The following is a 24,586-nucleotide window of genomic DNA, read 5'->3' as shown; positions in this document are numbered from 1 at the left end:
ATACACATAAAATATCAAACTAATGTTCTTTAAATTCTCTTTCAATTTTACAATTTCTCCTTCACGTAACAATTCTCTAATACTTTCGCTCAATCTTTTCACTCAACAATTTTAATAAGAAACATTCTTCACTTTTAAAGCAAATTTCAATACAGTTCTAATCACATTTCTTGCATGATTTAAGACAAATATATACATATAAAAATACTGATAATAGTAGAACATTAAACATACAAATAAAAGTGAAAGAAATTTTTATGATATTCAGACAATATACTACAATAAGAGTATAAAAAGAGGAAGGTTGTCTTCGTAATAAAATAATGTGGAATACAATACAAAGAGTAAAGATACAAACTGCTATTTTGAAACAGTAACCAAATTTTATCATCAGCACTGAAATACAGATTACATAATCATAATTTTCTTTTTATAGGGTTATAAGTGCATTTAAAACATTTTCATCTTTAAACATGAAATTTATTTTTTCTTACTTAGAGATTTCCATAACCTGGAATTTAATGCTCATCATTATTTACTTTTATTCAATTAAAAAAACAAACTTATTAAGTATAAAAGTCATTTTTATTAGAAAAAAATATTTATATGTCAAATGTCAGTATGTTTAAAGGGCTTGTACTTTCAAAAAGTGTTAAAAGAATGTTTCTTTACTGTTATAAGAAACAAAATGTGAATAAACATTATTAATAAAAAAAAAAACACCTCCCTCTTTTGAAAACATCTCAGTTTCAGTATAAATTAAAGAATATAACAGATAATAAATTGAAGAGTTAAGTTCTTCCTTTGAAAAAAAACCAAAACTGATTTTAAATTTTTTCTTTTTAAATTCATGCATAAATCAGAAGGCATCATTCAAATTTAAAACTAAGCAAAAAAAAATGTGTAATGATGCAGATATTTAACTTTTATGGATAATTTTTTGTATAACATTGAAAATTTGTCAACTAAAATATTTTTTTGAAAAAGTCAATGTTTAAAATGTTTCCCATTAGAAACAAGCAAAATTATTACTATTAATAAAATTATTTTTCAAAAGTCTGAAAACAACTCGAACTCCTCATATAGCACAGCCATCTAAGATCTAATTGCAAAAAATAATTTCAGCTGCTTATTTTAATCAGCAAACAGTGAAATATAATAAAGCCTGTACATTTTTGGCATTTAAAAAAAAAGTAACAATGTCAAAACAAAGCAAATTTTTTTTTTGCAGCTAAGCTTTATAATTTTATGCAAAATTCCTAAATTAAAAAATATATACTAACATATGTAGAATTATATATCTATCACATTTTTTAAAGCCCAAAAAATGTAAAAATTTCACCAACAATAAACAATTTGAAAATTATAGCATAAAATACATTTTAACAAGAATTTTTAAGCAAACACTGCCAATAACAATCAAGAGGTTACAGAAAAAGTAGCAAACATTAAAAACTTAACATAGAAAAAAAAAGTTTTCATTGTAATTTTGAAACAAACTAAAAAATCAGGGCAAAATTTAGAAATTTTTTTATAGAATTGGTTTTGAAGTGTACAGAGCAGCTAATTTTTTACATCAATATTCAATATTTTAAACATTTGGACTTATTTTCACATTATCAAATGCAAATATAATCATTTACTGAAACTTAGATATAAAAATAAGAGAATAAAGAGTAATGATAACCAGACATTTATTGTTTTAATGCTTGCCTTTTTTTAAATGCTAAGGAGTCCACTGAGAGGAAAGTAGAGTGTAAAAAAAATTTTTGCATAAGCATTTTAATAGTAATAAAAAAAAAAAACAATTTCACATAATGCATTATCCCTGTACGAAATGCACTTCGACAAAGCGAAATAAGATCATAAAGAAATGCTATTATTTTAGAAGAAATTTGGGTCCATAAACTAACCCTTCACATAATATTCTACTGCAAAAACAGATCCTTCACAAATTACATCATAAAAATAGGTCCTTAACTATTGATTTTATTTTAAAAACAAACCATTCAAAATTTGCTTTGAAAAATTTAATAAATGCTTATATAATTTCAAAATTATATTTTCTTGAAAAACGTACCTCCCCACAAAAAGTACCTTATTTTTAGACATTTACAAAAAAGGACCCAGGCAGGCAGAAAGAAACCTATTCGACAGCAATTTTAGATTTAGAAGAATCTATCAGTAGATATTTCACAAATTTACAAAGTCAGAAGAGACTGTTGGTTTTTATGATTATTTATGAAACTCAAAAACAGTTCTTTATTTTCATAAAAACATGAGATTTTTCTCAATTTCAGAAGAAATCTGGAGTAACCCCTGATCATTTTACTTAAATCAAATATAAGAACAAGAACAGCAGAACAGTTTATTTATAAATACATAACCTATTCTATCACTATATTAACTTAATATAAAAGCTCATTGTCTTGAACAAACGAAGGAAAAGAACCCTAAATATACTGGCTTAATAAATTAGCCAGAACTTAGTAATTTAAATCGTCCTAAAAAAACATATTTCCTTGAAAGTATAACGTCATATTTGATAAAATTTAATGACATTAATAACAAAACTTTGGAAGTAAATTTTACAATAGAGTTTATGTACACAATCATTTTTCCACGTGAGCATGAGAAATATAGTGATTCAGTCAAAGCTCTTATTCAACTAATGCTAAAGACATTTCCTGTCTCAGGTAATCAACCAGTTCAGTAACAACTCGATTTCTCAACAGACAGTCACCACTAATCATAGTGGCTAAAAGAGCAATATCAGAGACATTAAAGTTTTGCATTATGCGTTCAATCTTAGAAGCCAAGCGATCTCTATGGACTTGTGACATTGTGGCAATAACTTGTGAAGCTGGAAAAAACGAGTAGCGCATGGTCGCTGCTGCAAACACTCCTCCCACGGCTCCTCCTGAAATAATATTTGAAACATTTAAAAAAAAAAAAAAAAAACACTAAAACCAGTACAAGATTCTTTTGATGTAAAATTTAAAGAGAAACTTCTGCATCAGTAAACATTTTTTAAATAGACAAGCTCAAGTAATTTTCTTTTATCAAACCATGAATGTATCTTTATAAGATTCATATGCAGAAAATCTTGTTTAATTTATAATATTCATAAATTGTACAGTTTAATGATTCAAAAATTCATAGGAAACAACACATTGTTCAAGCTCTCTCATGGTAAAACTTTAAATGTTCACAAAAACTACCTAAAAATCTGAAAGTCATTATATGGAATTATATTATATGAACTCATTTTATGTGAAATATTATATTATATGAACTGTTTACTACTATATTAAATATTTTGCATGAAAGGTAGTAGTTGGCAGCCTTACTAAGATATTAATAGACTCAGAAAAGATTAAAAAAAAGAAAACAACAACAACAAATATATACTATAACTAATTTATCTTTCCTTTTTTTATTATTATTATTGAAGGAATCTGTTTTATAACAGTGAAGTATACTACTTCAAAAATTTCCTAGAATTCAGATTTTTAGCCACGATCTATTTTTTTCCTTAAGACTTGCGTATACTTTTTTCTCTCTAATGATTTTACATGTTTTGAAAAGAAAATCGGCAATTTGAGAAAACTTCTGAACAAAAATTTTTCTAAAAACTGTTAGGTTAATATTGTGAAAATAGGGGATAAAACTCAGGCAAATATATAAGTTATTTAAACGTTAAAATATATTAAATGGATTTTTATCACATGTAACACTTAATACAAATACATATTCAGAAATCCTGTAAATAGGGAAGTTATTAAAATGGACACATCAGATGTAACATAAGATAATAATAATAAAATTAACCTTTTCATTTGTGTGTTGAATGAAGCCCTATGTATAATATAATCAATAATTGTGGGATGATTTTAGCTAATATATTTAAAACTTCAAGATCAGATTTATTCAGATCAAATCTGCCTTCGGCACTGAGATTAATCATCATCACTATTATTATCATATACTATTAATTCTGGATTTCATTATAAAATATTTATTCATAACACCAACTATAATGAAAATAACAATTATTAACTTTTTACCAGAATTCTAAATATACAATGTAGAAACAATATGCACACTACATGCTCATAACTTAGTTATTTACTTTTAAATTAATATTATTTTCTGATATTAACAATATATAGCTCAAGGAGGAAATTGTTTCCGATATAATTTCGGTTAGAAAAATGGCAAATAGAGAAAATTTAATATTACAAAGCATGCTAACTAGAAATTATTTCTAATAAAAAATCAAAATATTAAGCCAAAGAACAACTCAACAAAAGTATGCTCTCATTCAAAGCTGAGATATTTTTTTCTAGACATTTAACATATCTTTTCACTCAAACGTAGGCAGCCACGAAAATTTTTTAATTCTCTCGTTTATTTTCTCAAATAAAAAGCATAAGGTATTAAAATCCTTAATCATTATACATACCTATAGCAAGTCCAATAGGACCTAAAATATAACTACCAATGGCTGCAGCGCAACCAACAACAAGGCCACCTTTCAGAGACTGTCGAACCGTGCATTTCATCCGTTCTTCTTCAGAAAGCGTACACAAAAAATCTACAACATCGGATGTATCTAATGGCATACTTCCTGTTAGTTCAGATACCTTAGCAGAAAGTGAAAAAATGCCATAATTAGTTCTTAAACAAACCATCACACTGCTGAACAATTAATTAAAAAAAATATTAAAAAAATAAGAAAATTTTCAAAGATAAGAAAATATTTTTTTAAAAAATAAATTGCTTATAGGACTGAAAAATTCAGTTTTCTTTTTCCATATACATTCTACATAGGGCAGGTATGGTATTTACCATATGAGGTTTTTACTACCTTGGCAAAAAACGTATTCTCTCCTATTAGAGATGCCTTAAAAGTATAAATAACATTGTGATAATATTGCTTTAAAGATTGAAGTACCTCTGATCATTTTAACAGTTTTTTTTAATAATATTTTGGCATGATAATTGATCTTTTTTATTATACTTTCAAAAAGCGTTAAAAGAATGTTTCTTTACTGCTAAAGGAAACAAAATGTGAAAAAACATTATTAAAAAAAAACCCTATCCTTTATGAATACATCACAGTTTCAGAATATAACACATTATAAATTGAAGAGTTAAAGCACTTCCCTTGAAAAAAGAAAAGAAAAACTGATTTTAAATTTCCTCTAGTGGGGGATATTTCCATATTGTGATCTGTTTTGAAAACTACTATCAACAAGACACCAAATAGGTTTAAAACTATAATTAAAAAAAAACATGTAGGAGTTTTCCTGGAGGCGGTTACGAGAGTTTGAGAGTTTTCTTCGAGTCTGTTCCTTGATGGGATGTTCTAAGTTTCTGGAGGGTTCCTGCCTTGAAGTTGCCAAGACTTTATTATTTTGCCACATATCAAGCTACAGAAATCTTCCCTTTTCAGAAATAAATAGAAATACTTACTGCAGAAACATTTATATTTAGAAAATTAAACTGAAGAAATTATTCTATAATGAATTTATTTTACTTGAGGAAATAATTAATTCTGAAATAATTTGACCCTGAAGTATATGTTCAAGGCAGGGTTCTCGAAAAAACAGTATTTTAAGAAAAACCACAGCCCATGTTTTTTTTTTTTTTTTAATAAAAAAAACCTGAATATTGCCTGGGGATAAATAAGTTTAATTAGGTTTTTTCATGAAAAGTAAAAACATAATTAAAATGATTTTTTCAAGTCCATTAAAACATTATACACTAAATATAACCATTAGAAATATTACACAAAGAAAAAATATTGTTTGATTATAACCAAAGGGATTAACAAACGAATAATAGAGAAATTGTCATAAGAATAACTATTCCAGTCATTTTTTTTTTTGCTCTTCTAAATAGTATATAATAAATTACATAATGAAGCTATTGAAATGATTCATTAAAAAATATAAAGCATAAGCAGTTATGAGATTAGTTTAAAATTATAAATAAACACAAAATTTACAATAAAGTTAATGAATGGAATTTCTAGAAACATTGTAAACATTTGTAAAAATAATGCACTTGTCATTTTAGAGAACATGATATGTTCATTTGTATTTTCAATGTATGAATATTTGATGCTTTACAATGTACAAATAATTATCAACTTTAATCTTTAATATACATTTTGCTTTTGAAATGAAAGGGGAAAAAAAATTACATATTTGTCTTCTAAACATTCCAAGCAGTAATAATTTAAGATTTTAATAAAAATGCAGAAATGTTCATTTAATTAAGATAATAATTATGTATGAACAAGGTCTTTGCATTAATAGCATACAAGGCCCGAAGTCACAAAAATGTTTTGTAATCTAATATCACATCATACTGTTTAAAATCGAACTAAAAAACTTCACATACATAAAATAAAGCCTTTTTAAGATATGCAATAATTTTAACAAATTGAAACACATTTTGATAATCCTAAAAACTTAATGCAAATAAAATAACACATTTTTAAACTCAATAAAATAATTTTCAATTCTCATATAAGGAAACAATTTTCAAAACAAAATAATTAAAAAAAAGAAGGAATAATACCCAATAATCAGAAGAAAAAAACCCATTTAAAAAAAAAAGAACATAAAAACCTCAAATCTCTAAAAAGCTTTTAACTTCATCAATAAATATAAGAAATCACATATACTAAACTATTTTTAATTTATAAAATGAGTCTGGAAGCATTTTTTTCAGAGAATCCAAAAATTTTTTTAGAAGTGTCCATCATTTTGTCCAACCCTTGTAGTATGCGTTTTTACCAAACACGAAAGGTTCACAATTCAAATAAATTATGCCATAAGTAGTATGTCTATGCATATTACACATACTTTGTTTTACAGATAAGTAATATGTTATAATTTAACAATATGTTTTATTAATCATGTACTTTATTTTTTCATGTGTTTAGCTCATTTGTTCTCGACAATTTTGTTTAAAGAATTCAGTTTACGGAAATATGATTTGATCCATGTAGTTTTATATAAAAAGTTACAAAGTTTAATTTATAAAACAATAAGTTGATAATTTTCAATAACAATTTGATTTGATAATTGAATTGATGTATTGGAAATAAGAAATTGTAAAAAAAAAGCCCACTTACTGGATAGAAAGATGGGTTTTTTAGGCCCATTCTGAAAAAATCTACTCGGTTTTCCGTATCGTGATCTGTGGCAGAATAACCACCAAGTCTTGGAAACTTCCAGGCAGTGGCCGGCGAGAAAGTAATAAAAACATCACAGAAATGGACCAATTCGAAAGGTATAACTCATAGTCACCCCCGGGCAAACATCTACTTGTTTTTAAAAACATTTGCAAGTTTTAAAATCTATTTGGCATCTTGGCGATTGTAGTCGGCGCAACAGATCATGATACGGAAATATCCCCGCGATCCTTTTAAGTTACAACACACCCATAGGATGAGGTTGAAGATAAAGTTTGCATATTAAAGGTAATAGTGAGCATATTTTGAAAATATTCCGGGGATATTATCATAACTACGGCAAGTTGGCGAAGAGTCGCCGAGGAAGGAAGATAACGATAATCATCCCAATATTCCAATGATGTATTTTGATCTATTGGGTATTTCTTGAGATAGTTGACTGTTTTTACACATTTTAGACATCGTAATACTATAGCATTATAAGTTCATACTATATAAAAATATCTTTGATAAAAATAAATAATTTTCTGAAAAATAAAGTGTTTTAAGTCAGGTTTAAAATGTCATAGAAAATCTCTCATGAACAGATGTGTGTAAATTAATTTTCTAAAGGACCTAATCGTTTATAAATATTCAAAACATTAAGTAGCTTTGTTGAGATAAATCTAAAAATTATTTTTGTGAATGCATAGTTGCTGCATATACCAACACAGTTGTAATAAATTTAAGGTATCATTGATATATTGAAGTGAAATAAATTTTATAAATGATTAAAATTAATTGTTGCTGGATCACTTCGAAAATCTATAACATGTATCATTTTAAGTATGTAACCTAATCACACACAGACCAGGGTTGGCAGGTTTTTGACATGTGACAGTTTTTGACAGTTTAAACCATGGTTTAAACCGTCACGTCAAAAACCTCACTGTCAAAAATGTCAAAAACCTATATTCATATGTGAAATTTAATTAATACATAAAATTTATATATTTTTTATAAAGGATAGTGTTTCTAAATATGTTCTAGAAAAAATAAATTTAAAATTTTGAAGAAACACTTATATTTTGAATAGTAACCAAAATCTTGTACTTTTGAAAGCTCACATCTTTTGTAATATTATGTATTCATTTTCATGTGTTATTGAAAACCTGCAGTGATATTATTACGAAATTTATTTATAACCAAATTTAGTGTATAGTATAGATTATACTAAAAATTAGACATTTTTAAAGATAAACATTAGCAGTTTTGCACATTAGACATCTTTTAAAGAAAAATCTTTTTAATATTCTTTTAAATCTTCTTAATAATCTTTTTAACATAAGACAATACAAATTTAAGTGCTTTCTGTTAAATACACAGAGTAGTTAGTGTCGATTTACCGTATATTCAGCCTATTCATTTACTATGCTGAAAATTTAGTTTATCCAAATACTTGTGAATTTCATTTTGCTGAATACTATATACATAGTTTTGTTGAATATCTAAATATTCAGCTGTTGAATAATTACTTCTTGCTTTCAAGATATGCATTATTTGTATTCTTAATACAAGTGGGGGAAAAAAAATTAAGAGGTAAAAATTGTTTTAAAATGATAAGTGTAATAATTATAAATAAATATAATAAACAATATGAATTATATTAATCATTATTCACAAATATAACTACTTTTAAGTTCAAATTAACAATCTGGATAATAAAGATATTCGGTATAACATTAATTTTTTTTTCATACACTTGTATCAAGTTTGTATTTATACAACATAACTTGTAAGTTCCTTATAAATATTAGTTATATGTTCCTTATATGTCAAAAATGCATAGTAATAAACTTTTAATTTTCTTAAGTATCAAAAAAAAATATTTTTTTTTCAAAATATAAATATTTAAAAAAATTTTGTGCAAAATTTTTCTGCTCATGCATTTGAATATAAATTTCTGAGATTTTAAATCTGTTATTTTACCTTAATTTTAATTAAAAAATATTTTAAAACCTGCTGATTACCTATAGTATAATTAAATTTCAATATAATGCATGGCAACTGTTGGTAGTTTTGAAGTTTATATATTTTTTTGGCACACTTTAGTTTTTGACATTTTTGACGGTTTAAACCAGTATTATACCCTTGTCATGTCAAAAACCACTTTTTGACGTCAAAAACCCAACCCTGACACAGACGAAGCCAGATTTTGCGACTTCTGAAGAACTAAACCATATTACTTTATTATAATCGTAAAAAAAAAACCACAAATGTTTATAATCAAGAGACATAGAACTGTTTCTATGCTATAAATAAAGGAGGAAAATGTGGTAAAGTTATATATTCCTTAATGTGTCGTATCAAACGTTATTTATAGTAACCTAAAAATTGTGTCCCGGCGGGCATCACAATTATTGAAATAAAACATCAGATTTAATTTTAAGAAAAACTATTTAGGATACACACAACAAGTTACATTTTAACAGATAAATTCGCGTCGGTTTTGTATTTAACTATTGTAAAAAATGATACCGCATTAATTAAATATTTATGCAGCATCAATAAAATAAAAAAATTAAAAAAAAAAGAACAAAAACCAGGAGAAAATTAATTTATATAAACTCTTAGGATCCGAGAGAGAAAATAATATTTAATAATAGCAATCAATCTTTAAAACGAGAGATATGAAATCGCATAATTTACTTACTCAATTAAATGTACAATAAGTTTTACACTTCATAAATGTTTCTTTGTGCTAGATCCAAATAATTAAAGCCCCATACGTTGTGCATAACTAATTTCAAACAATATTATGTAAATCTGTAAATTTCATTTCTGTTCAAAAAATGACACTCCACCATGTCATGCCATCGGCGTGAGGAGGCGGGGAAACGCAAAACTGAACATGTGTTGCAACACGTGATCATGCTCACCCCATGCAAAAAGATGATTTCATTGGATAATATTTTTTGTATTCAATTTTCTAGAAAAAAGGTGACCATCACATTCAACTGGTTTGTAGCTTGAACTCAGAGGAAATGATATTTTACGTAAAATACATGATGACCAGCAGAATTCGCAGTTAACAGATTTGAAAAGAATCGCTAGTAACACTTGTTGCTGGTGACACACAAATAATTTAAAATAGAATAAAATAAAATGATCAAATATAATAAAATGATCAACAATTATAAAAACAAAAGCACAATTTCCTTTTTTTTTCCAATTATTTTATAAGTCATTTATTGTTTGTAAAACAAACGCATACTGCAATTTTCCCTTGATGCACATACACATTGCATCTATTACACACGCATGCGCGAACCGGATCAGCATTCCACCGCAATATGGAAATGCCCCCGTACACAAACATTTATCATCGATTATCTTTAATCGATAATCTTTTAAAACGATTATCAACAAATAAACACATACCTGAGCCTGACGTCACTTGTCAAAAAATCTGACGCACAAAAGGAGCTCTATAAAGAAGTAAGTTTCTATGAAATTGTAAACAAGTGTTGTTAATCAATTACGTTATTTGCGTTTTAATTTTTATTGTGATTTGGTTAGTAATTCAAGCCTCTTTTGCAATTGTTTTGATTTCATTTAAAAATTCGAAAGTATTCCTTCATTCTCCTGTCATTATGTTCGTGTTAATACTTGTCAACAGCTGTACATTTTGACGTTTTAAAGAATTTATAGTTAATTTAGTTCCTGAATTCTTTTGCTTAGCATTAATATTATGATTATGTAATCATTTACTATTTGTTCTGCTGCAATCTCTCTTAAGTTCAAGAAATATTAATATTATTTTACACTCAGTGTTCTAAGGTATTTTTGTTGCAAGTAAGATAAAGTTTCATTTCAATATATGTTTTTATTTATTTATTTTTAATAATTGATATTGTTGAAAATAGTTTGATGCTAGACTATATTTTTTAATTGAATTTTCTATTTGTATGTATTTTGTATAAGGAGATGAAGTATTAACTATCTCGTTTTCCTATTGCGCAAACATTGAAACCAATCGGAAAAATTTATTTTTCATTCATAGTTTATTTTCGATTACCCAAGCGCATGGAAATTCAACTTTTTTTTAAATTTAATTTTATTACTTTTATGTTATTTAGTTTTTATGTGTTTTTAGAAATAAAGTTAAAAAAAATGTTGAGGATGCTCCACATATTTTGTTGACATCATTAGTTTTGCATTTTATTAGTTTTTTATAATTAGAGCTAGAAACATTCACTCCTTAAATATTTTGTCAGATGCCTAAATATGTTTCCTTTTTAATTGTTACATTACTTTTTGTGATACATTTTACACCTACATTAATGACACTAATAAATTAAGATGCTAATAAGGTTGCCTTTGTATTCTATGTCTTCTGTACCTAGCTAATTTTTACAGATCAGTTATTATTTAGTATAGGATTGATTTTGTGTACTTTATATGTATGTATAATTTTTATAAGGTATAGTATTCAATAATGTATATAAGATGTAATTATATATAGTAATATGTATAATAATAAAATATGTAATAAAATATATTTTAGATTTACGTAAACATGTGGGGCAGTTTCAAATCATTTTTTGTCCAAGAAAATGCTGAGGCAACTGATGCTGTAAAAATAAGTGAACCTGATGACATAGAAGGCTGGGTATTAGTGGATATTGATGGTAAGCATCAGATGATAGGTAGTTCAATTTCATAAACTTGTTAGTGATATCCCTTTATTATTCTTTTAGCAAATAAGAAGAAACAAAATACTTTATCTTTGGTTTTAAGGGGTATATTTCCATATCATGATCTGTCACGCCAACTACAATCTCAAAGGTGCCAATTTTTTTTTTTAAAAAAAGAAGCAAAAAAACTTGTAGATGTTTGCCCATCGGTAACTACGACCTTTCAAATTTGTCCCTTTCTGTGATTTTCTTTTTTTTTAGTTTCTCACAGGCCGCTGTTCGGAAGTTGCTAAGACATGGCTATTATTCTGCCACTGATCATGATATGGAAAAGGTTTAAATTTGATATTTTATAGTCTTTTAATGTTCTTCTAATGCTTGTATATGACTAATAATAAATAGTAAATAACCAAATTATTTAAATGAAATGGCATTACCTGTTATTACAGATAACAAATTGTCTTTATGTAGTAGCTTCTGCTGTTTATTTTTTTTTTTTTCATTTATTGCAAATTTAATTATAAGTATTAGGTGTATAAAGCTTTAATTTAATTAGCTAAAAATTATTGAATAAGTTTTTTTAATGGTTTTTAATTTTCAAAGTAGATTACAAAAAGATTTTTTATCCATTATTTCTTTTTTTTAAAATTTATTACCATTTTAATTTTTTGCTATATTAGTGATATTTTGGCACTTAGAAAATATTGCCACTCACTGATTGTTTTTAAGTTATTGAAAAATTATTGATTTTTGTTCTTTTTATTAATAAAATAATTGTTACCAAAGTTACAAAGCCTATCTTTCCCTTTTTTTTCTTTAATTTTACACTGTCATGTTTAAAAATGCTTTTTCTGTTCACTTAATTGCTTGTTATCTATCAATTATCAATTTATTTCTAATTCAATTATCAATTAATTCTTATCAATTTATTTCCATTATTATTAGATCAAGTTGTTTTTTCAAAATAGATTTTTAGCTTCGACTATTTATTTATTATCATTATTTCATTCTTTCTTTATTTTTATTTATAGTTGAAGTTGGGTACTAATTAATTTCCATTGTAATCGCGATAACCTGCCAAATCATGTAAGAAAAAACAGCCAAAGGTAGCTAAACTAAGAGTAGCCATACACACTTTCACTTTCAGTTCCATTAAGGCTTTGCATTCAAAACATGTGATGAAGTAACTTTTTTTTTTTCCAATTATAACATTGAAAAATTTTTTTTTGACCATTTTTAATTTATCGAGGAGTGAGAAAGATGCTGTTTTGTTTTTCCATGGTAAAACTATACTATCAAGTACACCTAAATGGATGTGAAACGAGACTCTATATAATTGTAGGTTTGTGGAGGTTCAATGTGAAAAGTTGTCAAGAAAAAAAAAAGCACTTTTTATGTTATGAACTAAAGGCAAAGAGGAACGGCTCATTATCTTCTACAATATTATCTTGCAGAGTTCATGTAGCGAAAATCCTATTGGAAAGACAATAGATGTAGTGTTTTCAAAAAGTACTTAAAGTGCTTATTTTTGAGTTATGTTTTTTAAATGCCCTTAAAGGTGCTTTTTTTTATTCAAGGTTTGTAAAAAGTGCTTAATTTTCTATCTTTTAAAAAGAGAGCTTTTCTTTGTCCAATCATTGTTGTTCTAAATTACAAAAAATGCGTGATTGTCACAATTTTCTCTGTAATATTTATCAGGAACTAGTTATTTTATCATGATTATGTAAAGTCTCTGAAAATATTTCTAAATTTTATTGATTTTTATGTTTATAAATTAAGAACTTTAAATGATAGGAAAAAATAATTTTTATTACTGTACAGATCCTAATTATGATTTTTTTTTGGAAAGTAATTAAAAATATTTTTTAAATGCTTAAAAGGTGCTTTTTTTTTTTTTTTTTAAATATCTGGCTACGCACCTTGAACAAGCCTTTTGATTTAATATTAAAAGCAATCTCAGAGATATGGAACCCACGACTTAAGTGCGAATAATTCTAGCTTGGCGTTGTTATAACAGCGGTTGCCGGGGAAATCATGTAGTACCTCCAGTTGTCTGTTTTCTGAAAACAAATTTTTATTTCTCATTTCTAAATGATGTTTTAAAGAAACAATTTTTTAAAAAAAAATTTCTTTGCATTTTCTTAAGGAAATGAAATACGAGAAGATGCCTCTGTTCCTGTAAAAAATTTGAAACCTGAATCTCACCTAAGTCCTTTGCCTCTTTTGGACATAAGTAACACAAACACTCCCCAAAGCTCTCCTCAACTTAGCCCAACAAAAATCGAAGAAGGTTGGTTTGTTGCTCCCCCACCATGTTTCTTGGTGAATTGTCCCAACCAGCTGGAGGTTTCACCATTGGAGAACTTGTTGATCGAACACCCCAGCATGAGCGTCTACGGTCGATTTCCTGGTTACCTGAAAGACAAAAAGACCGAAAAGAGCTCCCAAGAGAATTTAAAGGCAAGTGGTGTCGGCAACTCAAATCCTGGCAACAAACCTTTTGAACGCACAACTGAACTTCCTGGTTGGGAGGTTGAAAAAGTTTCTGCTAACTCTCCTACTTCGAATGATGTACAAAAACCTCGCAAGATTGATCTCAAAAGTATACTTATATTTATATTCTTCTTTATTTATTATCAAGTAATTTTTTGTAGTTTTGTAGGAATGAATTTTTCATTCTCACTATCTTATTTTAATATGTTTATGTAGTTGTTGAAGTTTGTATTAGAAATTCTGTTTTTTTAAATTTTTTTTTTTATCCCTGTTGATAGAAAAAAGAGTTTACTTTTTTTTTCAATCTTTTTCTTATATTTTAAAATTTCATGTAGAATAATTAGGATTGTGAGGTTATAATAAGTTCATTTTAAGTTTTAGGCATTATATACAATTCTTTGCAAGTAACTGTTATTGAGACAATATTAATAGGAGTTCTAGGTCATTTAAAACAATTTTTCATTAACATTAGTCATAATTCATTTACATTGCATAAAAATATATATATTAAAAGAAACTAATTATTAGTGTCAAAACATTTGTTATAAATTTGGCATACTTGTTATCTTGTAAATTAAATATTAAAAAAAAGTTTTTAAATTTGTTGAAATAGTGAAAAAAAATTCCTTTGGAGTGAAAAGTATTCATACAATTCTATCTTATTGTATATCGAAGAAGCAAGTAATAAGAACATTCTTTACCTGAACTATCTATATAAGGGTAATTATATCAAAATTTAATTTGAGGAATTATTCAAATTGGAGGAATTATTCACTTTCAATGAATAATTCCTCCAATTTGGGGTTAAAATGCTAATGTTTAAAACTCAGCAATGCAGTCAAAGGCATCTGGTGCCAATGCAGACTGAGACTCTTTTTCGTGCTTTAAATATGTTTCTTTTGTCGATTAATAAATAGAAAGTTATAAATGTGCATCTTAATAGATGAGTGACATGGAAAATTTTATCTGCAAAATGTCACAGAGGTTTTTTTTTAAATATATATTTTAGTGATTTGTGCTTGTTAGCAATAAAAGCTTTCATAGTTCTTTTATATTGTTTATGAAAATATAATTTTTTTCTAAATAGCATTGATTGTTAATCTGAAATAATCTTAAAACAACAGAATGTTATTTACTCATTTTTATATTTTCCTATATATCATATTCTATTCTCAATGATAGTGGTTTTTATCCTTCCTTACCGAAATATTATTTTAACTGATCAAATCAGCATTATATTTATATGAAAATATACATATAATGCACATACGTGCATTTGAAAAAGTTCGTTGCATCTCATATTAGCTTCAGAAAGTGTCAACTGATATAAAAATTTTGGTTTTAATTATTTTTCCTTCAAATTACTGCTAAATCAATCGCTAATTGCCTTTTTATTTTTTTCTAGTCTTGGTTTAATTTATCCTACAACAGCAAACTTAACATGTGCTAGTTTTGCCTTTTTCTTATCCATAATATGAAAATATAAATCTTTGAGAAAAGGAATTAATAATTTTAAATTGAGACCCACTTTATGTAAAAATGGACCCAGAAGTTTACCAGTGTCTGATACCTGTACTTTCCTAAGTCTGGCTAAATCACTGTCTCTCATAATTTTGTATATATAAAAAAAAAAGAACCATTCCTTTTTTCTTTTTTTTTTTGTTCAGGTTATTAGCAAAGCCCCCTATTTTTTTTTCAAGATTTGGTCATAGAATCTAAAAAAATTTATTTTATTTATTTTTTTATAACTTTATTCAAAAATATTTAGATTTTATCTTCAGGGTATCCGCGCACCTGAAAAGTCATGAAAACTCATGGAAAGTCATGAATTTCGGTATTGAACAGAATTTGTCATGAAATGTCATGATTTTAACTATTTTTTAAAGAAAAGTTATGGAAAGTGGTGAATTTAGATCGCCGAAAAATCTAATTATTAAACTGGAATTTACCCCTCCCCCAATTTCTTGGTGTTCCGAATATCTGAATTTGTAACAAATATAAAATGTTTTTATCATATTCTTTAAAAATTGTGTTCTTTCAAAAAATGGAGAGAAAAAAACGTCATTTCTAGAGCAAATTATCTTTTAAACTTCTGTGATTTCAGAATTTTTATTATTTATTTTTTTATTTTATCAATTTAAAATTCTAGCAGAAGCAAGCCAGTGATTGGCGAATTTGTTTTATTCCGAAATGAGAACAGAAAAATCAGAAGTATTTATTTTCTTTCCCTCGAACAAGAAAAGTATCTTTAGAATGTAATTCTGCGGAATAAAAGAAAAAAAGTTTTTTTTGTATTTTTTCAGTTATTTTATTGCTTCAAATCTTTATTTACGCTGTTTTTTAAATTAAAAATCTGTAAATATGAAGATGCAGAGTATAACAGTTTTGGTTACACCTATAATTTCAATTAATGTTATTATGAAGCTTTTTTAAATTTACTATTGTGTTTCTGTCGGAGAAAATAGTAACTTCGTAAAGTCCTGAAAAGTTCTTGGAATTAGTCATGAAAAGTCATGAATTTGAAAATCTAAAATGTAGCAGATACCCTGTATCTTGCTATGTTCACAAATTTTTTAATTTAAAAAGTAAACACTTGTAATATTTCCCTTGCCTATAATTTTTAACTAAACACTTACGTTGTTTTTAGTTGATCTGATGATGTTTTTGTTATTTTTAGGTTTAATTGTTCAAACAGAAAACACTAAGCCCACTCATTATACTAAGTGGGAGGGTGAGCAGTACAAACTTTGTCCTTCGTATATCAATCGGCAAAATAGAGTCCACCGCTACCAGTCAAGGAAACACCACAATCAAAAAAAGAAGAGTTTGGCTAAGCCTTTTGCAGAAAAAGGCAGCAAGCATACTTTTTGATGTATTTATTAATAGCTTAACACCCATTTCTTGCTTTACTGTGTGTAAGTGTAAAAATTATTTTACTTTTGAGTTGAATTCGCTTAGTTTAGTTTCGATCATATATAAGTGATTCAACTCCTATAATTTATTGTATATGTGTAGTGTATATAGATTTTTAAAACTTCTTGTGCGTGCATTTTTTTCTTTATAGCTGTGATTTTTAAGTTTAGTGTCTTTTAATTGCTATGTTCTTGTACCCTTTATCTATAGTCCTCTGCAGTCTGCCATTAATATATATTTTTATAATCCATGTTAGAAATGTGTGGACAAACTATCACGAGCTACTGAAAATCATTAATGAGACTAGGCCAGGTGGAAAACATCAAACTAACTTTATAGTTCATTCCACCTTCCACATTAGCAATTCGTTAGATTTTAATAGTATTTCATTACTTAACTATTTTTTGCTACATTTTTGACACTGATTGTGAAACTGTATGTTAATGGCAATCAGTACGGAACACCCTGTACAAATATGTTATCAACTTTCATTTTAAACTAGTTTAATTAAACATTTAAGACTGTGTGTGGCTATTTTAAAGATCTATGTCTGATTTTTTTTTCTTGTTTTGCTCATTTATTTTAATGTGTTATTTAAATTGTATTTCTCTGTGTGTTTATATTCTAATGATAGTTTAAATATAATTTAATTTATTAACATTATCTAATAATTATTTACCGTTTGTAGATATAGTACGTCCCTTTTTTTTTTTGTGAAAGTCTACCATAAACTTGGATCTTTAAATCTGTAAATTTATTGAAATCTTTATTTTGCTCCTTGTTATTATCAAAAAACCATTCTAACATGTTTTGAACAGTAAAAATTTAATTCAAATTCCATTTTAGAGAAAAAGTAGATGGAGTTTTAAATATTATCAAAATTAGACTGTTAAGCTGGTATAAATATAAATATGATTGGTATGTAAATTTGTGATAGGGTATTTATACATATATTATATGTAATCTATTCTAAAATGAACATAGGTATTATATATTTAGCAAGTCTGCACATAGTCTCCACTTAACTCGTTTTTCTTTCTTCATTTATAACTAATGACTTCACATTTTTAAGGAAAATACAAATGTACAATTTGTAGTTTTTTAACCTATCAATTTTAGGTGAAGGAAGTTGTAAAATATTGTCTATAAATTAGTGTTAGTTTGTGGTATGACAACCTTTTCACTTGTACTTTAAAACCTGTTTGTCAATATTCATTTACAAAATTTTGAGTTTTTTTTTTATCAATTATTATTACAAAATTGTAATTTTGCATTTTAAGAATTTAAGTCTGCATTTTAAAAATTTCTAAATACCAGATTTAATTTCCAGATATTGTTTAGTTTAAGAGTTTAAAAAAAAAGAAGAAATATAATTCATTTAAAGACATTTTAAAAATTTAATTTATATTTATTTCAATAAGAAAAACCTTTTTTTTCGTTGCAAAATCAAATGTAACACATTTTTAAAAAGTGCTTAAAGGTGCTTATTTTTGATTTGCATTTTTTAAAAGCTCTTAAAGGTGCTTTTTTTAATTCGGGGTTTGTAAAAAGTGCTTAATTACAAAAAATGCATGATTGTCACAATTTTCTCTGTAATATTTATCAGGAACTAGTTATTTTATCATGATTATGTAAAGTCTCTGAAAATTTTTCGAAATTTTATTGATTTTATGCTTATAAATTAAGAACTTTAAAAGATAGGAAAAAATAATTTTCATTACTGTACAGATCCTAATTATGATTTTTTTTGGAAAGTAATTAAAAATATTTTTTGAGTGCTTAAAAAGTACTTGAAAGGTGCTTATTTTTTGTTTAAAAATCTGACTATGCACCCTGGACACTATTTTTAATAATAAAAAAATCTGATACATGTTTTTTTTTTAATGCAGATTCTACCGATGTTATTGGTCTGATGAATGAAATTGTACAATCTAAGTTCAGGTTTTAATATCTGTTGTGCAAAATCTACAGTAAGCGTAACAATTTGCTTGATTTATGTTGTAAAATAGTTATTTTTGAGCCAAAGATTTGAACAAAAGTATTGATTTAATGAATAATGTGCCATTTAAGATTTTAGTTCACTTTGGCCATATTCAGTTCTTACTTTGATTGTAAATAATTGTAATTATATATTGCAAAGCACAATTCACATTTTCTTGTACCTAAAATTATTAAAAGATTGGTTGGAATCTGTGACTAACATGAAATAACATAATTGTAATTCGCATATAAAATTTACCTAGCTGAAAAACAATTTTTTTTTTGAATTCTGATTTTAATTATAAATCTTTTTTTAGCTTTTTTGTTTCAAATTTTTTGTAAATAAACACACAGCTTAAGTGTTAACACTATGCATAAAAGAGTATGAATAAACTATCATCTTCACGTAAATAATAAAGTTATAAATTTATTTGCCAAATTCTAGACTGACATTTATGAAAAGTCTTGCACAAAGAATTTTCTTAGCATCCATCCTTAGCAATAAATGAAATGTAATGAACATCAATTTGTAATATTTTATTGCTTTCCAAAAATTGTAAGTTATTGGAGCATAATTGTCTTAGAATTTAAACAAACTTTTCAGAAAAGTTGTGTGTTAGCCATTAGATAATTTTTAATTCATTTATTTTGTTTGAATAGTAAAGACTAATATAACTAAGATCCATACACAAATAGTAGAAAGTGAATTAGTATGTATTGTTTTCAATCAGCCTAAGGTTTCTAAAATTGCTATTTTACTTTTATTTAAAGCATATTTAAAATGGTTTGTTAGGTTTGAACAGCTGTGTAAATGATGATTCAAAACCAAAGATAGCCATAATTTCTATTTTGCTCTCATTTAAAAACATTACAGAAGTATGTAATGAATTGTTTCTAAGTGATATTTTGTGTAAATTATCTCAACGCATGGTGGACTGGTGATTTTTCATGCCCAAGCGTTGTTTGTTAGCTTGTCACCAACAACGTTTGAGCATGAAATCAATATTAAGAATGTTTTACTTCTGTATTTAATTATAAAATAATAGCCTTTGGCGTGTTATAGTGTTTGTGAAAAATTGCTAGTCTACAAAGTGTTTAAAGTTTATGTGTAATAGGAAATATAGATTATTTGTAGTCATTATATTTTGTTTGCAAACTTTCAATTTGTGAAATCCCTGACATTTATTTAAACTGTTAACATTCTAAGCTTTTTAATTTGCCATCAAGACAGGTTTTTGATAATTACGAGATAATGGTTTGTTGCCAAATGTACTTGGAACTTTCTTCCACTCCTAGCAGCATTTAAGATTGTCTCTTAGTATGTCTCTTATTCTTAGTTTTTATCCACTGGTATTTGTAAATTTTAGCTGACGTGGAAAAATTAAATTAACGTTCTATAGTTAAAAAAACTGAAATAAGATTTTTCAAAAATTTCACTTAGAAGCTTTACTTACTAAGTTTTTTTAGCTGTAATTTTACTTTTGCTGTGTATGGATCTTAATTATGAATGAGTAACATTAGTTCCCATTAAAAAACAATTTCATGTTTAGAATATTTTAAATTATACTGAAATTTCTTTGAAGTTTAATTCTTATATGCTTTTAAAATAGTTCAATTTTAGAATTAGTTTAGTGTTTAAGTGTGTGTATCGAGGAATATATATATGTTTTCCATGTGCTATTAATAAATTGTAAATAAGATCATCAAATGTTTCATAAATTTGCGAGTAGTATAAACCTTTGTTTTCTCATTAGTGTTTATATTTCATTATATAATTTAATTATAAAGTGTTTTAATTGCATTTAGTATATCAAAAACTTGTTTCATTTTTTTTCTCTCTTACATTTCATAAAGTTATATTTTTAGAGTATTATAAGTTTGTTAAATATTATTTTAATGTTGTGTAAGTAAACTAATTTTGTAAATAATTTAATATTTTATTTCATTAAGTGTGGCTGGAACCAATATTTTGTCTGCTGTTTTAAGTTAATTTGCAATGTTTAAAACTGGTCTGTAAATAGCATGCATGGATTTGTGAAAAATGTAAAGTATTTTCATTTTGTTAGGTTTTGTTATTTAATGCTGTCACAAAGGTAAACAAATTTCTTTTTACTATGAGACACATAATTCATAATGCAAAATAGTATTTTTTTTTTGCTTCACAGTAAAATGGCCTTGTTTGTCTTAAACGGCTCTCTTTGTTCTGAAAATTTAGTGATCATTAGATTTGATTTCATGATAAATTTTCTGGAAATACTTCCTCAAAATATCGTTGTTGTGATGGTTAAATAATACTGGCATTTCGTGATGTATACCTCAGAACTGGCAATCATTTTAGTAGAAACTGAAATCGTGAGGATTTGTCCCAGAAATTTAATTTTTTTGTTGATTACCACATTGGTTATTAACATTATAGACAGGTATGTGTTTGTACACATATATGTTCTAAATTAGCATGTCTAATTAACTCCTTGACATATCATTGGAACTCTAAACTGTGCGGAATTGTAAATTTCTGGATATAGAAATGATCTTTGATTGCACTGTGAACACCAACTCGCAACGGAATGTCAACTGCTCCGGACACGCCAAAATAATTTTTAAAAAAACGGTAAATAACTACAAACTAAATTTTGCAAATATTTGTCTATTTTTGCTTGCTTTTTAAAAGGTATAGCATGGCATAACTACTATGAAGTGGTGAATTATATAAGCCTACAAATTATTTAGAAATAGTGGTGGATAAAAATCTACTAAATTGAATTTATTAAACCAAGAATTACAATTGATGAACTACCACTTTCAAATATTTATTTGCTGTCCGGAGCAAGTTACCTCTCTGTGTTGAAGACTTCTGAGACACGTCAATTATTGTTTTGACGTACGAAACAAATGACGTCTTCGTACGTCAAGGGGTTAATGATCTAACATGCTGACCATAAACTAGCCAGTTTATCGCAATCGAGACATCTTTCATCATTGAGTGATCGAACTTTCCGTTTTTCGCTACTTTTTGCTGTAAAATGTGTGAACATTATTATTGATATGCACAAGTTAAACTGTCAGTTAGTTGCTCTCAAGAGGTTTTGGTTACGACTTGGCTAATGTTAGTCTTGTTAACGTTAACAACATCTAACGTTAATCTATACATATAATAATGTTAATCTATATAATCTAATAAAAGTAACCAAACTTGCTATTTGTCTCTACATTTTCTGCCAACTGCATAAGTCACCTGATTTTAGATTAGTTGATGAATTATCAGTCTACCAAGTCACTTGGTGATAATTGATGACATTCTGCACAGTTCATATGTGTCTCATGTCACCTATCTGTAGATGTCACTATGAATCATTTTCTGCTGACTGCACATGTCACCTGATTTTAGATTAGCTAATGAATTATCAGTCGACCAAGTCACTTGGTGATAATTTATGACATTCTGCACAGTTCGTATGTGTCTCATGTCACCTATCTGTAGATGTCACTATGAATCATTTTCTGCTGACTGCGCATGTCACCTGATTTTAGATTAGCTAATGAATTATCAGTCGACCAAGTCACTTGGTGATAATTTATGACATTCTGCACAGTTCGTATGTGTCTCATGTCACCTATCTGTAGATGTCACTATGAATCATTTTCTGCTGACTGCACATGTCACCTGATTTTAGATTAGCTAATGAATTATCAGTCGACCAAGTCACTTGGTGATAATTTATGACATTCTGCACAGTTCGTATGTGTCTCATGTCACCTATCTGTAGATGTCACTATGAATCATTTTCTGCTGACTGCACATGTCACCTGATTTTAGATTAGCTAATGAATTATCAGTCGACCAAGTCACTTGGTGATAATTTATGACATTCTGCATAGTTCGTATGTGTCTCATGTCACCTATCTGTAGATGTCGCTATAAATCATCAGTAGAAGCCTAATGATGCTTCATTATAAATGATGTTAACCTTTGAGACTATCAAAATATAAAGCTATTGTATAATTTGCTACTTTTTGTTTATCATGTTTTGTGTCTGAAAAAAAAATCCATATGGCCAGTCTGTGAAGCTTGTTCATTGAAATGTATACTTAAACATTTGTTCGAAATATTGTAGATATCGTTCGGAATTCTTCTGTGTATATTGCATTAACTTTTAAGAAAATTACTACACTAAGCTGCATTCTCAACCATATTTATCCACAATCACACCCACTGTTCAAATATTGTGATATTATACAAAAAAAGGATATTTTAAGAAATTTTACTTCATAGAACTTGTGTTTTTGTGTGAGAGTATTTATTGTGTGATGATTAAATGTTATATAATACAGCTTTTAGGGTGTACATTTAAGTATAAAGTAATGTTTGTGTGTTAGTTGGCAGTGTGTTAAATAGATTGAATTTATTAAGATACGGATTTGTTTGCTTAATGATGTAAATTAAGATGAACTAGTAATGTGCAAATATGTTAAGTGTGCAATGTTATTTAAAAAATAATGTTGTTAAATGTGTAATAAGAGATGTCAAACCTTTTTTGAATGGGCGTTACATTTGTTACTTGTAATATAAGTGCCTTTTTGTGTAAGGAAAGCGTACATTTTGTTTATGAGCGTTTAGTTGTAAATGCGCATAACTTTTGAGTAAAGAATTATCAAATACTGAAGTCAATATCATCCAAACATTCCATACCAAATTTTGAAATATTCGAGTGATTATAACATTGATGTTTGCAATGAGGGAACACTGTACTTTTTCTTTTTCAAAATAAAAAGTAAAAATAAAAAAATTTAAAAATATTTTGTGTACTTTTATTGAAAGTTTTTTTTATGAAATGAACTCTGCACATGGGCAGCATTCGATAACCTTGTATTAATGAGCGTACCTTTTCTGGAGAATTAAATTCTATTGAATACATGAATAAAAATCAACTCAGTAGATTATGATTGTTTTTAATAATATTTGCAGGATACTAAAATAAAGAGAACAAATAAGAAGTGTTTTCAACTGATTTTTCTTTTAACTTTATAGTATACATGCAGGACATTTCTTAATGACCACTCATAATACATTTCTTTTAAAATCCTTCTTAAGACAAAACTATACATTATATAGAGAAAGTTATTCATTTATTTGTCGAACGCTAAAAAATAAAAAAAAACTAGTATATATACTGAGTGTTTCTTAATAACTGACGATAATATATTTAATAACCGTCGTTGACCAACGGACTCCGTAGCTTTGTAATTTTGAACCCAATCCAGAAGACAAGGGAACTCTCGGATCAAGTATTGGGAGAAATTTGCTTTCGTGGAG

General features: G+C 26.9%; 2 protein-coding genes across 4 annotated transcripts; one reads left to right on the top strand and one right to left on the bottom strand.

Moving 5' to 3' along the window:
• Nucleotides 1–479: 479 nt before the first annotated feature.
• On the bottom strand, nt 480–10,521 carry LOC107455297 (protein C19orf12 homolog). Its single transcript, XM_016072808.5, has 3 exons — nt 9,903–10,521; nt 4,466–4,646; nt 480–2,920 (listed from the first exon to the last, which is right to left on the bottom strand). The coding sequence occupies exons 2-3, from the start codon at nt 4,623–4,625 to the stop codon at nt 2,661–2,663; spliced, it is 420 nt and encodes a 139-aa protein (XP_015928294.1). The 5' UTR covers nt 4,626–4,646; nt 9,903–10,521; the 3' UTR covers nt 480–2,660.
• On the top strand, nt 10,199–18,660 carry TP53INP (Tumor protein p53 inducible nuclear protein). Of its 3 annotated transcripts, none has more exons than XM_043051070.3 (4): nt 10,199–10,687; nt 11,757–11,880; nt 14,033–14,488; nt 17,057–18,660. In XM_043051070.3, the coding sequence occupies exons 2-4, from the start codon at nt 11,769–11,771 to the stop codon at nt 17,248–17,250; spliced, it is 762 nt and encodes a 253-aa protein (XP_042907004.1). In that variant the 5' UTR covers nt 10,199–10,687; nt 11,757–11,768; the 3' UTR covers nt 17,251–18,660. The 3 variants fall into 3 exon arrangements, with proteins under 3 accessions (XP_042907004.1, XP_042907005.1, XP_042907006.1); XM_043051071.3 differs by having other exon boundaries at nt 10,664–11,044; XM_043051072.3 differs by having other exon boundaries at nt 10,675–10,763.
• Nucleotides 18,661–24,586: the final 5,926 nt, after the last annotated feature.

Source organism: Parasteatoda tepidariorum, chromosome 4 (assembly GCF_982258835.1).
Source record: "Parasteatoda tepidariorum strain Cologne lab strain chromosome 4, Ptep-v5.0, whole genome shotgun sequence".
NCBI lineage: Eukaryota > Metazoa > Arthropoda > Arachnida > Araneae > Theridiidae > Parasteatoda > Parasteatoda tepidariorum.
This window is presented reverse-complemented; position numbering and strand designations above follow the sequence as displayed.